Genomic DNA, 15,517 nt, shown 5'->3' with positions numbered 1-15,517 from the left:
GCCCTTAAATTTTTCATCTTTAAAACACATTTCATTTCAAATGCACAACGGTAGTTGCAGGGAATTGTCATGTTGCAAGGTAGATTCAGGCAAAACAAATTTTGCCTATAAAGTCAGATTTATTGACTACTGACAAAAAGCTGTAGGAACATTACTAATGAGGGTATAAAATGTCAGAAATAGGATGTACTGAGATAAGTGCTGAGGAAGACGATTGCTGTGTATCCCTGGCATCCATTTTATTTCAATGTTCCTTGAGAGAAAGGAATGAGAGATTGTAATGACCATATAGTGGCTATTAAGGACCTATGTATATAACATTACTCAAGATCAGGGGTTCTCAAAGTGTGTCTGTGACATCAAAACTATTTGGATAATAATACTAAGATGTTGCCTATTATATGCCTTCCTTTTCCAACTATATATCTGGGTGAGGCCAGGTTTTCTTCATGTATTTCTCTAAAGGAACGCTGCAAAAGATTGGATGCAGAAGCAGATATGAGAATCTTGCTGGCTTCTGTTATGTCAGAAAGTAAAGGGATTTGCAAAAATATGTAAAACACTGCCACTCTTCACATAATCTTTTTGTTTTAGAAAATATTATATATTATGTTATATATATATTATATTAACATGTAATGGGTTTATCATTGTCATTTTAAATGAATTCATAAAACTTTATCAGTTTTCATTTCTAAAACAGTAAACATTGATGGATATAACACACATAAAAGTTCTTTGGGGTCCTCAATAATTTTCAAGTCCTGAGACCAAAAAGATTGCAAACAGCTACTCTAGATGCTCCAGAATAAAATGCTGGCAAATAGTAGATGCTCAATGAAAACTTGGAGGGACTCTAATCTGTGGCTAAATATGTCAGATAGTTCACTAGTGGTATTAATAAACACAAGGTGTTCAATTCAAATCCAACGGGTCAAAGTTCTGCTTTGTTCCATAGCCTTGGACCACACACCTAGCACTAGCTCTTCATCTTACAAATGTATGCCTTTGATCACAAGACGGACCAGGAGAGACAGTATAGTTAGTTAGCAAAACCATCACCATTTCTAGAAAATAACTCAATGGGTGTGTCTGTTGGCAATCAAAATGGGCTCTTAGCACTTAGTTCAACCAAGTGCCCTTGAAGAGTTTGGCCTTTATTTCCTTGATTAAATTAGGAGTCCTTGATGACCTCCTTCCTGAAGGGAAAGCCTAGTTTACATGGGTTTGAGTGACATGTTTGTGGCATCAGAGGCTTTTAGACCACATGGGTTTAAGTCGTCTCTTTGTGACGATTTTAGGTCACGTGAAAAAGATATAAAACCAGGGGTTGGCTTTCTCTTTTCCAGAGCTCTGACCCACAGCCATGGTGGCACGAGTGACTCTGGGCCAGCCTTGTTATGAGTTCCTGGGCTGAACTTAGATGTTGGTAACTATAAATTGTATTTGGTCTGTCCGTCGATATTTGTAGTTTGTTTGTATTTGCTCTGAAGTTCAGGGTGCTCACTTTTTCCCCTGAACTAAGTGAATGGTATTTGTATGCTGGATTAAAGTGAGATTGTCAACCCCTTAACATTGTTTCTTAGTAAAGCAGATCAAAAGAAGCTGGGCTTTTGCAGCATTCTGTGAGCTGGTTGTTGTTGATTTTACACCCCTCCACAGCAGCTGCTAGCCGGATTGTTGAAACTGTGTCCCAATGATAGTGGATAAGGAGTATCATTTATATATTAATGATATTATATGGCCCCTGGCTTTAAGCAGCCTAAAACCTCAAAAAATATAGCTGATCATCATAAATACTTTTTCCTCTTGGTAAAACTATCTTTTGATCAACCTTTCCAAGTTGTTACACATGGTATAACCTCTTCACCTGAAGACCTTCAGTGTTTCCCAAGAACCTAATGATAAGCATAACTTCCTAAACGAGATGTATAAAAACCAGAAAGAGAAATGCCCTTTCTCTATATCAATGATCAACCCAAATACAGCAGACTGGGAAAAAAATTAAATTTTCTATCATAATATGTAGAAATAACAACAGCTCACACTTACATAGTATTTTGAGGTTTGCAAAGCACTTTGCATGTATTATCTCTTTGGATTTTCACAACAACCCTGGGAGATGAGTGCTATTATTATCCCCATTTTACAGATGAGGAAATTTAGGCCCAGGGAAGTGAAGTCACTTTCCAAACAATTAAGTATCTGATGCCATTCCATCCTCTATAGCAACTCACAACTTCTCTCTGCCTCAGTTTCCACTTCTTTACAACAGTCACAACAATAAGTAGTAAGCTTATTCGAAAGGTTGTTGTAAGCATAAAGTGGGGATGAGATATATTTAAATATTTTGTAAACTTTAAAGTTTACAAAAAAGTTCCTGAAGAAAAGTAACCTAGATTCTATTATCATACTCTCTATGTGACCTTAAGCAAATGCCTTCTATATCCAGTTTATCTACATCTTAATTAACACAAGTGTCAACATGACAAAGTGGAGAAGAAAACTGGTTGCTGAGTCAAGAAGATCTGGGGTCAAGTCCTCCCTCTGACAGATATACTGGCTGGCAAATCATTTAACTTTTCAGTGTTCCAGGCAATTCTAAGACTTTATAAAAGTATTGATCTGCAATAATTCAAAGTGAAGGTATAATATATACCTTGTTATATTACCAAAACTAAAGACCTATGTATATAATATTACTCAAGATCCGGGGTTCTCAAAGGGTGTCCACTACATCAAAACTATTTTCATAATAATGCTAATACCAAAAACGTTTTAAAAATCTTGTTAAAGACCTCAGCATAGACTTACTTGTTCTTTATTTGGAAGAAAACACTGATGAGAAATCCATGCAAAGTGAGCCAATTTCAGTTTGTCTTCCCAGGCAGTTTTGTTACTTTTCAACTTAAGGGATATACCAGAATAAATAGCAGCCATTATGACAAGTACTCCCTCTGTAATAAGACAAGTTATAGGAAAAAAAAATTAAAAGCAAACCTCACAAGCACTAAAAAGCCAATAAGAGACAATGTTACTAATTGTGCTTACATGAAATAGTCTATCTAGATTAACGTCTTTAGAAAAAGTAGATTAACATCATCGACAAACACAAATATTGTGATTCTGTTAACAAAGCTCTGTGACCTACAGGAAAATCCTGACAAAGATTCACTACACTACATGCACACAAATAAACATTCTGTTTTTGGTGAGCTGCAAGATTTGTTCTCATTTGCTAACTTCTCTTCTTCTCCAGTCTCAGGATTTGACCTACTTTAGGTTGAGTTAAATGTTGAATGAACTTACATAAAGTCCTCCATAAATCAAACCACTCAATTTTGTTTTCACATTTCTTTTTTAGATTAGAAGAAAATTAAGTGATGAATTTCTGTACACTTCTATGAAAACAGTATATTCGTGATATTCCCGAAAGGAAAGATCCATTGCGAAAAGCAATTGCTTCTTTAAATGTAAAGATACTTCCAGTTGTTTACACCTACTATTCAAAGCAACCTAAATCGACTTTTTGTATATTTACAAAGCAAAAATTTCCAGTATTATTCAGTTAAGCTGATTGGTTGCTTAAGTAATTGTCCCCAGTGGACCTCTAACACGGATTACAGAACAGGGTGTGAAGAGACAGTCGGCAGAAAATAAGATGGAACAAAGTACGCCCGTGTACCGAAAAACTCAGAGCCTAAGGTACCAGGAGCACAGTAGGGATTCAAATAATGCTTTATTAATCAAACTAATATGAGTCCAGCGAAAGCGAGGAGCGGGGCGAGGTCAGGAAGGAGAGTTCCCAGGAAGGACAGCGACCACCTCCAGACTCCTCACCCTAAAGGGGTCGACACTTACCCAGACGGGGTGTCCCGGAAGGACGAAGAAGAAAGGCAGGCTGACGGACAGACCGGCAGAACGGTCAGCTTCAGCACCCCTCCAAAGCGGAGAAGCTCAGATTCCCACGTTGCTAACCACGTGGGTAGGTTCCCAGAGCCTCCACCTACGTTCCTTCCGCCTAGGCGCCGCCGGCCGGCAGAGGAGGGGTGGGGAGTCACGCACGCCAGGCATTTCCAGCCAATCGCCGAGGCCGCTCGCCTATTGGTGGAGGGGGTTGCGCGTTAGAGGGTCTGAGCGGCCCAGCCCCGCCGGTCCGCTCCGTGTCAGTCAGTCATGGAGCGGTCGCCTCGAGCCGCAGTGGCGGCGGCGGGGACCGGGAGCCGGGGGCCGGGCTGAATCGGCAGTCCGAGTGGGAACGTGTCGCAGAGGCGAGGGAGGCAGAGGCGGCGGGTTCCGGGTGGCTGCGGCGGCAGGAGGAGCCGGAGCCGCCTGGGATGTTCAGTGAGTGTGGGGCTGGCTGGCGGGCGGGCGGGAAGGAGGGGGGTCGCGAGTCTGAGCGCGCGCAGGCCGAGAGCGGAGCAGCGCCGCCGCCGCCGCCCGCCTCTCTCTGGAGCCGGCGCGCGGGGGTGAGGCCTAGCGCGGGGCACGCGCTGCGGCTGCTGCTCCCGGCCGCGTGGGGGGTGGGGGAGGAGGCGGCGGCGGCCCCCGGAGCTCGCCCAGCGCCGGGCAGCTGCTGGGGCACCGCGCCGCCTGCGCCCGGCCTGCTTCGAGAGGAAAGAAGGCAGACGGTACTCTGGCTGCTCCTGCCCTCTCTCATCCGCCTGCCGCTGCAGCCTCCATCTCCTTCCCCGGCGGGCACCGACACATCCTCCACGCCGGAGGAGCGGGAGGGACCGCGGAGAGGGAATCCGAAGCCGGCCGGGAAGGAGGGGGACTCGCTTTAAGTCATGATGGGGACAGAGTTGGGTAAAGGACAGCTCCCAAGGGACCAACCTGGTGGAGCCCGGAATAAACTTTAAGAAAACACTTTCCCCCCAGTCACATTTAACCAAATTCAAGGTCAAACTCAACGGTTCTCCAGCGTGGGTACATATGCAAATCTCCCTAACCTGCGAGTGACACATGGTGTCTAGAGGTGTAGCATGATGCCTAGACATTTTGCTCCTTCTGGCAAAATGAGTTTCTATGCTGTTGAGCAGATTCTGCTGCTAAAAAGTTGTAGGTTCTAGAGGGACGTGCCTCCCCTTCAAGTCTGTTAAAAAAAATATTTTTTAAGGTAAAACATCTGAAGAGAGTGGATTGTGAGAATTGCTATCATTTTTAAAGTTAGCGAAAGTCAGTGCAGTGAAGCTTTGTGCAGTTTGCTTCCTTCAACCAGTAGTTAGTGTTGCTTTTCTAATCTAGATCTCCTAATTTGTACAAGAGTACCTATGACCCAAAGAAACTCTTCTCTATTTAAGCATCCACGTTAAGTTACTTAGATTTGTAAGTTATAGTCTCTGACCTCAGCATGATAACCCTAATTGGGACTTTTACTTGAGATACGGTGTTAATAGTGTAATTTTCCCTAAGCTAGACACCTTGCAGAGCTAGATGATTCCAGTCTAAGTGGTGACTGGGTGGGGTCAGGGAGCTAATTATTGCAGACTCTGGGGTTAACCTACCCAGCTTCTTAGGAAACTGGGGAGCCAAGTTGACTGAATTCATCAGATCAGATGCAACTTAAACTCCTTTCTGTGATGTTTAATTTTTTTCTTCCTAGGTTAGAACCCTTTTTGATTTTGTTTTCAATTTTGAATAGAATGTAAGTTCCTTGAGGACAAATTGCCTGCATTTACTATTTGAAACTCCAGTGCTTCACATATAGTAAGCATTTAATCTGTGGTTTTTTACTCATTCCTTCCATTTTGTATTTGTATCCCCAGCACTTAACTCAGTGCCTGGCACGTGACAGAGGCTTCATAAATGCTAAATTAGTATAATAACTTTTGTTTTTTTAATTTGGCTTCTTTTATTAATCATTAGCACTTTTTAAAATCTTGTTTTAGATTGCTGGTAAGAAGATGGGCTTGTTTTCTCCCTTGAAGAATCAGCCCACAAGTAAATGTGTGACTTTTAATAGTGTTGCTTTTTTTTGTAAAGTAGTCATACTTTGCCATTGTTTCTCTGGGGTTTCCTAACATTGTTTGTTCTTCCTTCTCCTTCCTCCTGGAGTGCTCCTCAGACTTTGTTGGCTCTTCATCCAAGTCACACTTAACTGTGAGTGTGCTTCCAAGGCCTGTCCTGGGCCCTTTTCTTGCTCTATGCTGTCTCAGTTACCTCCTCAGCTCCCATAGGTTCAGTTATCATCCCTATGCAGATTATTTCAGTTATGTTTTTCCTACTGTAGTTTCTTATCTGAGCTCTGGTCCTATATATTCAATCTGGATGTTTCATTGGCATGTAGAACTCAATATGTCCAAAATAGAATTTATTCTCTTTTCCCCAAAACTCTCCCCTCTCAGTCTACTAGATTCTCAACTTCAGGGTTCACCTGAAGCATCACTCTCACTCTACATATACAGTCAATTGCTAAATCTTGTCACTTCTAACTTAGTAATATCACTCCTGTGTGTTTCTTGCTCTACACTTGTTCAGGCTCTCATAACCTCTTACCTGGACTATTGCAATAACCTTCTGGTTGATCTGCCTTTTGTCTCTTCCCACTCTGATTCGTTTACCATACATCTGCCAAAGGGATTTTCCTAATGTATAGGTCTGACCATGTCATTCCTTTGCTCAGTAAGCATTGGTAGCTCCTTTCTACCTACAGGATCAAATATTAAGTCTTTGGTTTGGCATTTACGGATCTTCATAACCTGGCCTTTTCCTACTATTTATTTCAGTCTTACTCTTCTCTATTCACTCTATGGTCCAGTGACACCACCAACTTGCTGTTTCTTTGCCCATGATGACTTTCCCTGGCTGTCCCCATTCCTGGAATGTTTTACCTCTTTATCTCCACCTTTTGACATCTCTGGCTTCTTTCAAAATTCAGCTCAAATGCTACCCTCTTCAGGAGACCTTCCTAGTTCCCCCGATCACTTGAGCCTTCTCCTCTAAAGTTACCTCTTTTCCACTCTGTATGTATTGTATGTGTGCCTGTTCATTTAGATTGTCTTCCACGTTAGTGTATATGTTTCTTAAGGGCAGGGACTGTGCTTTTTCTTTTGCCTTGGTTTTATATCCCAGTGCTTAAGCCCAATGTCTGGTATGTAATAAGTGTTTAATAAATGAATGTCAATTATTGTTTGATTGATAGTGCCTCAGGTATGGTGACTCAAAAGTTTGCTTTTATGATGCTTTTCTTCCCCCATTTATTTTTGTAGATAACTCTACCACCATGCCAATCCTCCTTTGCTTGAGACCTTACAATCAATATTGACTCTATTTGCCTTTCCTCAGCCGACTTATCTATTTGGCAAGTCCTTTCAGGTTCTCTCTAATATGTCCCCTACTTTCCACTCTCACTACAGCAGCTCTAGTTCTCACCTAAATTATTGCCTGCCAGTCTCTTTGCTCTCACTCAATCTGCCTTTCATTCCACTAACACAGTAATCTTCCCTGTGAGATCATGGAATATCAAAGCTAGAAAGGACCTTAAGAGATCATGTAGTCCAACAAATGAGGAAAACTTAATCCTAATCACATCACTGCTCTGTGCTCAACTCTTTCCTGGCACTCCATTGCCTAGCCCCAATAAAATATAAACTCCTTGTCCTGCTTTTCAAGGTCCTCCGCAATCTACCCTCTGTAGCCTTAGTTCATTCTATTTCCCTTCACAAATTAAAATTACTCTTTCTCCTATTATTTTGCCATTCCATTCCACAAGCATTTTTTGGGCTACTGCTATGTAGCAGGAACTGCAAGGCACTGGAGACAGACAGAAAAGAAAAAAAGAAACAGTCCCTGCTTCAAGGAGCTAACATTACATCAATCAATAAACATTCATTAAGCATGTGCTGTATGCCAAGCACTGTGCTAAGCAAGACACAAAAGGAGGCAAAAGATAGTACCTGCCCCCAAGAAACTTACAGGAGACAACCTGTAGACAAATAAATATCAATCAAGCTATATGCAGGATAAATAGGAAGTAATTAACAGAGCGGAGGCATTAGAATTAAGAGGGGTTAGGGAAGGCTTCCTGTAGAAGGTGGGATTGGAGTTGGGACTAAAGGAAGGCAAGATGTGGGTAGTTGGAGGGTAGCGAGAGAGCATTCTGAACATGGGGGACAAATGCTTAGAGATGGATTAACTTGTTCATGGAACAATGAAGAGACCAGTGTCGCTGGATCATATATGTGTGGGGAAGTAAGGTAGAAAAAGATTGTAAAGGTTGGAGGTGGCTAGGTTTCAAAGACTTTGATTAACAGACAGCCTTTTTTATTTGATCCTGGAGACAATAGGGGACACTGGGGTTTATTAAATATAAGCATGACATGAGTGGACCTACATTTTAGGAAAATCACTAGTGGCTGAATGGAGGATTGATTGGAGTAGGGAGAGACTTGAGTCAGGCAAACTCACCAGCAGGCAGTTGCAGTAGTCCAAGGGTAAGGTGATGAGGGCCAACACTAGAGTTTTGTGGCAGTGTCAGAGGAGAGAAGAGCATGCGTTCAGGAGATGTTGCAAAGGTGAAAAGCAGGTATGCAGATAAGTAAATACAAAATATATACAAATTCATTTTTATTGAGGAGATTTCCCCCAGTAACCAAGGAAATGAGGATGGAGTAGCAATTGAACTGAACCTTGAGGAAACCTAGTGTGAAAAGGAAGTGTCTTGTAGGGTTCTAGTGTTGGGGGGTAATCTCTGCAAATCTTTTCTCAACCCCATAACCTTTGCTTATGTTATCCGTAGTACTTGGATACTCTACTTAAACCTTCCTCACCTTTCCTAAAGATCTAAATCAGGTGCCATGTCTTGAACAAAGCCTTCTATAATCCATCCCACTCCTCACTCCCGGCTGAAAGTCATTCTTCTTTCCCAAATGTCCTTTGTGTGTGTATTCTTGTGTTGTTGTTGAGTTGTTTCAGTCATATCTGACTCTTTGTGACCCCATTTGGGGTTTTCATGGCAGAAGTACTGGAGTGATTTGCCATTTCCTCCAGCTCATTTTACAGATGAGGAAACTGAGGTAAACAGGATTAAATGCATTACCCAGGGTCCCACAGCTATTAAGTGTCTGAAGCCTGATTTGTACTCTGGAAGATAAGTCTTCTGACACCAGGCCCGATACTCCACTCACTGCGCCACCTAGCATCCTATACACTACCGTGACTGTTTTGCAAGTATTCATGAGCTGAAACATAGTTATAACAATAGATACTTCCCAACAAACCCTACTGAGTAAATTGTCCAAAACAAATGTTTACAAAAGTAAAACCTGCTAATAATTGCTCATTTGTAACTAGTAGCACTTTCTACTTTTGTAGTTTATTGTTAACATAATGGAAGAATGTGTCTCTTTTGAGCCTCCTTAAATTTCTTATGTCATTTTGTCTCCATTTGTCCTTCATACTTCATTTCTACTTATATGCTTGTCTTTTCTTCCCTACCTCCTTCCCCCAGTAAATTATAAATTCCTTGGGAGTAAGACTATCATCTATCTGTATATCCGCCATGTCTGGCACGATGCCTTGCACACATTAGACTCTTAATGGATTTTTTAAAAACTGGATGATATATCAGCAGCTCTAGGAGCCATCTGTGCTAAAAGCCCTTTAGGTAAGGTTTGTTTTAATCTAGAATAAACTGTGAACATTATTATTTGTCTCATTGATGAGAAAGCAGGAGGTCAGTGACTTGCTTAAGGTCATATAGCCAGTCAGCAACAGGTTTGGGACTCAAGGCTGACTCTCATTTCAGTAATACTCTTTCAATCAAATTTCTTTGATATAATAATGGGTAATCTAAAAACAGGTAGCGGGGCAGCTAGGAGGCACAGTGAGTAGAGTACCAGCCCTGGAGTCAGGAGGACCTGAGTTCAAATGCGACCCCAGACACTTGACACATGTACTAGCTGTGTGACTTTGGGCAAATCACTTAACCCCAATTGTGCTGCCAAAAAAAAAAAAAAAACCAGGTAGCATATGGCTGCAAAAGATGATTACTAAGGGATGCCATACGTAATGCCTTAGGAAGTAAAGTGATGTTAATTTGTCAGCATAATCATTGTTCCTGTTCAGAAAAAGACATTTAATAATAGTCAAAAAATATGAGGAAACCAAGGAGTTGTTTTTGTATATGTTCAGATTTATCTTATTCTACTGAAAGCAGTTTAATATTAAGATGAATAAAATATTGAACCCAAATTAAGTTGAATTTTAACTATTTGACTTAAGTTGCCTTCTCTCTCCTCCAGCCCCCAACAGTTGACTAGAAAGTAAACCAATATACAATTCTCAGACCCTCGGTCCCATGGTAAAACTTGTCTCAATTTAAAAAAAAACTTCTTAGTTATTTTTCTGGTGGTATTAATGGATTTTTACTAGTCCATGCACACTTTTATCCTGTGACCTTTCTAATTAACCATATGGATGCTCATTCTAAAGATACAGAGAGAGCAGGGAAGGATGGGTAACTCTTCTGTGTAACTCTTATCTGTGTCCTCCCATAATTTCACCACAGGGGTTCACCCAGTGTGTGAGAGATCTTTCTTTTATTTTCCTTTGATATCATATGGCTACCCCTGGAAAGCTCTCCAACAATTATCTTTCACCCTCATGTGATCAGCCCATTTTTAAAATATATATTACTTTGATGGCATCCTTTTCTCTAATTCTTTGCCATTCTTTATTTGTCATGTTACAACCTGCTTACACTCATCCTGAGTCTGTCTTTTACTTCTGTATGATAATCAATATGAATTTTTTAGAGACTGATACATTATGACTGGCAGGCATGTAATAACAGTAGAATATTGGTGTATTTTTTAAAAAATAGACCCTTCACTTCTTTGCAGAAGTAGGTGTGGAACACTGAAGGTAATATCAGACTTTTTTGATGTTTTGATTTGTTTTACTGAACTCTTTTCTACTTTTTATTATAAAAGATGGTACTTTGGTAGATATAAGGGAAAGGAATTGGAGAATCTAGGTAACATAAAAGCAAAAGATATCAATAAAAATTATTTTAAAACAACAAGAAGAGAGACCTTCATCTAAGGGAGAAATTTGGGGTCATGAATGGAGTTCTTCAGTTTTCTCTATAGACAATCTGGCCTGTATTCTTAATTCTGAACACAACACATTTTCCATTTGCAGTGTTTGTCCAAGATAAATAGATAAGCTCTAAAGGTTGTCTGTCCATCCAACTGCATGGCATAGTCTGTAAGATAAGCATTTTTTTCCCTCTTGGTTTTTCCTGAGTGGCTTGTTAGGACAAACTCTTCTGAGTGGTTATGGATCTTGTCCAGGAGACACTGCAGTGTTTTAGGGCCTGCTCCAACTAGCACAATATCATCTGTACACAAGCATATGGAGGACTTCATCTATAGGGAATCCCTTTTCAACTTTGACTCTTCACTGGAGCTCCCACATGACACTGGTAAATACCTTTGGCAAACATGCTTCCATTTTTTATGCCTTACCTGATAATCAGAAGGTCATCAGACAATGTTATTTCTGTTATATCTTCCATCGAGTCTTGTAGTTTTGACATGCCTGACAGGAACTTTTTGGAAGAAAATCTTTAAGGCTTCATCTTTACTGAAACAAAAGGTTTTAGTTAACAAACAGTGGAATCTTGTATTCTCTGCAGCTTTTGGTCATTTGTATAATGGTAGAGGTGTGGTTTATTGTGGACTATCACTTGCAAAAAGTCTGCTTGTGCCTATTCATAGTTATAACAATAGATACTTCCCAACAAACCCTATTCATGCCCTCTTCTGCGATGTGTTTGCTTCTAGCTGTGTAGGTGCTTTCCTTGTTTTTCCACATCAGTTGACTCAGCTGAGCTCCTCCTTTACCCCACAAGGGGAGGCAGGCACTGATTCTCCCCATTCACTCAAAGGAAAAGGAGAGCAGCTGGAAGTCGAGAAGATACGGACAGCTCAGTATTGGGGCAGAAAGAATTAGAGGGAGGAAAACTTTCATTTCTGGGGAAAAGGGCACTGGGAATGCAGTTGGGTTTATTCTGGTCAGGGATCCAGCCCCCTTCTCTGCCCCTTCAAACCTCCCCCCGCCCAGCTGAAAAGAGAGTGGGGATCTATGCAAGCAGTAAAAGAGGGAAGACCTAAGACTAACGAAGAAAATCAGAGATAGGTGCCTGGGAACACAAAAAGAAGGCTAAAATAAAAGGTCAAGGTAGAGAAAGCTGAAGTAAATTGATCATAAGCTGATAAGCCAATGGAAAAGCACATAAAGACAGAATGAAAATAAATAAAAATGTGGAAAGAGACCAAAACACCTTCAACAAGTATACTGTGAGAGAAAAGGAACCAAAATTCCCTAATCAAAATGAGAATCTTGCAGCTTTTGCAGAGATCAGGGAGCAACAGGAAGAAATTCCAGAATGGGTCACAAGAGAAAGCAAATTTCTTTTAAAACAAGATATTAAGAAGGAAATTTAATTGGAAATCACAGCTCTGCATGCAGAATTTTAAAACAAACAGCAGAACAGAAAACATTGAAAACATGATGAGTTGAAATTCAAGGAGAGAAAATAAAATTTGGCACCCAAAAATACTACTAAAGTGCAAGAAAATTTGGCAGAAGAAAAGCAAGGGGCAACATTAATAAAAAACCAAACATAAATTCTATATAAGACAAAGCAACTCACCATGAAGATTTGAGGTGCAGGATTAACTTAAGGATCATAGGTCTTCTCTAGAAGAATATAAAAGAGCCTATGTACACTGTAGAAAATAACACAAGGCAACTGTTCCAAACTTCTAAGTAGAAGCAGTAAAATGATGATCTTTTGGGTCCACAGATCCAATAGAAGAAAAATTCTATGCTTGAAACACTAAAAAATGTAGTGGTTAAATTTGACAATCCCAGTAACATAAGACGATTTACTAGCAACCAGAAGAACTTTAAATGTGAAAGAACCCAAATTTGATTAACTCAACATTACTCTATAGTCACGAGCAATCAGTAAGGAGTGGAATAAGATAGCCTAAAGAAGAAAAGAGCTCGTGATGCAATCCATAACATATCCTGAAAAATTGAGCTTAATCATCACTGTAAAATGATGGACCTTTAACTTTAAAAAACTTTTTGAAATATTCCTGTAAAAATAAACCCAGAGGTAAACAGAATATTCAAATTGCACACATATTCCAAAGAGAAGCAAGAGAAAGGCAAATTAGAGGAGTAAAAGAACAAAGACACTGTTCATCAACAAACAAAAAGGGACCTATAGGACTCAGGAATCAGGAGTATGGAAGGAAAGAAAGTGAACTCCATAGACTAAATTCTATGAATTTTTTGCTTTATAGAAGAAGCAAAAGTAGAAAATTGCATATTTTAGGAAGAGGGAGTCAGAGTTGTGCTCCTCCCCACCCCCAAGTCCATAGTGGAGAAATGAATATTTCTTTAATCTTAAAACTGGTATAGGAAAGTACAGGATAATTGGATTAAAGCAATAAAGAGGACAAGTTGGAATGAGAGGAAAGAAAGATAAGTGTGCCCACTTTAGGGGGCATGTGGGAAAGAAGCCAAAAACTTATAATGAGTTTCATCTGGGGGAAAATAAGCATGCTAAGAGACTTCATCCCACCAGGAAAGGAGATGTATGAGTCTCTAAGAGCAACCAGTGCAGTAGGGAGGATATAGAACCAGAGAGAGGATAAGTTGGCCTTAGGAGTAGAGTGCACGTTTCAAGGGTAGAAGTCAAGACCGGGCTTCATAATTTAAGATACAAAATGACTCTTACCCTGCCACATTGTTTCCTTCATGAATTGATGTTTCTAAGAGTGAGATACTACAAAAATGGAGGATAAGAGGTAAGCTCTGCAAGTGGGATAGAGGGAGGTTAAACTTGATACTTCAGAAGTTCTACCTCCATGAGGAACACAATAAAAAAAGTAAAGGCATGTAGCCCATGCAACAGAATAGAATTCAGGATAGGTTAGAAAGGAAAAGAAGGAAGGAAGATAAAGCAAAGGAAAACTTAGAAAAGGGTACAGCAAAATAATGGTATTTAAAATAAGAGGAGAGAGAAGGCTTTGAACCTCACACTTAAATGGGTCAAAAAGAAAATTAAAAAGTGGGAAGAAATAGATTTTAAAAAGAGAGAAAAATAACAATTTAAGTAAATTCAAGGAACTTAGAATGAGGCAGAACTTTGGAATAACTTATGGTAATAGAATAGCATCAAAGTAGTATGAGCAAAATTAATTCCAGGGAAAGATTATTAACTTAAAAGCATGATTTAAAAAGAAATACCAAGAAAATGAATGAAGTAAAACACAAACTTAATGATCATAGCCTTAAATATTTTGTTGGGTTAAGCAAGCCAATAGCCAAGCTAGTAAAATAAGCATTGGAGAATTAACAAGAAATCTACCCCCCTCACACAAGTTGCTATCTATAAGAAAAAATGTAGAAAGAAATAAAAATGAGAAGCTTTAACAGAATTTACTATGCACCAGTTAACTAAAAAGGCTTAAATTAACTTATGTAACGTAATGTAAGAGAATCAGGAAAACAAACATATACAATATATAGCAATATAAATGGAAAGTACAAAAAAGAAAATGAATGTTATAAAATATGGCTAAATTTGGCCTAGGACAAAAAAAAAAGTACCACTACCACTATTCGCCCTTCTTTGCAAGAGTGGAAAACTTTGAGTGTGGAATACCATATATACCACTATACATTGCCAATTTGTTGGTTAGTTTACTGAACTGATTTTTTCTTCTCTAAATCTTTGTTGCAAAGGATGGCTCAATGGAGATGAATGTATTTGGGAATAAATGTCATATAAAAACAAAAGACATCAATGAGATAACTTTTAAATAAGAAAAATAAGCATTTTTGTTGTTGGGACTACGTATTTTCAGAAAAGAGAAAGTTTTTTTTTGCAGGCATATATGTATTCATCTATGGACCTTTTCTTTGGGAATAAGCCTTGAGGGGAAAATTTGTTTTGCTAGACATTGAAAATAGGGATAGGTGGGGTCTGTGTGTGTGTGTGCATGAGCACAGGCGCACATGCATGTTTAATTCACTTGAAATATATGTGCATTGGAAACAACTATAAGTAAATGGATTGTTTCTCATTTGTGTATTTTATGTGTCAGTATAGTTAGAGCAATAGACTAATTGCTAGATTTTATTTTATTAATTAAGCTCTACAATTGATTTACTGACTGATCTTGAAAAAAAGTCATAATTTACAGGAACTGATTTTACAGAGAATACTGTTTATAATTAATTTGGAGAGAAAATCTTATCCTCTATAATTAGCTTCCAATGGATGCAAATAATTGTTCTTGCCATTATTATTTGCACATACCAGTTTCTCCTGCCTGCCTTGCATGTTTTTCTGCCTCTTCTTTCACACAGGTGTCTAGTCAACTAGCATTTATTAAGCACCTGCTGTAGCTAGGCAGGGCAGCTAGGTGGCACAGTGGACAGAGTCCTCAGCTTGGAGTCAGAAAGACCTGGTTACAAATCTGGCCTCAGA

At 39.6% G+C, this 15,517-nt stretch overlaps 2 protein-coding genes across 2 annotated transcripts in view; one reads left to right on the top strand and one right to left on the bottom strand.

The window, feature by feature from the left end:
* The window catches only part of URB2 (URB2 ribosome biogenesis homolog), a 48,647-nt gene extending 44,666 nt beyond the window's left edge, over nt 1-3,981 (bottom strand). Inside the window, exons 1-2 of the mRNA XM_036753349.1 lie at nt 3,862-3,981; nt 2,815-2,957 (exon numbers count right to left, since the gene is read on the bottom strand). Coding sequence (XP_036609244.1) covers nt 2,815-2,940 — 126 coding nt within the window. The 5' untranslated portion in view covers nt 2,941-2,957; nt 3,862-3,981. The remainder of the gene's footprint in view (nt 1-2,814; nt 2,958-3,861) is intronic.
* Nucleotides 3,982-4,193: 212 nt separating this feature from the next.
* TAF5L (TATA-box binding protein associated factor 5 like) overlaps nt 4,194-15,517 on the top strand; it is a 31,149-nt gene continuing 19,825 nt past the window's right edge. The window contains exon 1 of the mRNA XM_036753439.1: nt 4,194-4,344. The gene's annotated coding sequence lies outside the window, so the exon portion shown is untranslated. The remainder of the gene's footprint in view (nt 4,345-15,517) is intronic.

This window comes from Trichosurus vulpecula, chromosome 4 (genome assembly GCF_011100635.1).
Source record: "Trichosurus vulpecula isolate mTriVul1 chromosome 4, mTriVul1.pri, whole genome shotgun sequence".
Lineage (NCBI taxonomy): Eukaryota > Metazoa > Chordata > Mammalia > Diprotodontia > Phalangeridae > Trichosurus > Trichosurus vulpecula.
This window is presented reverse-complemented; position numbering and strand designations above follow the sequence as displayed.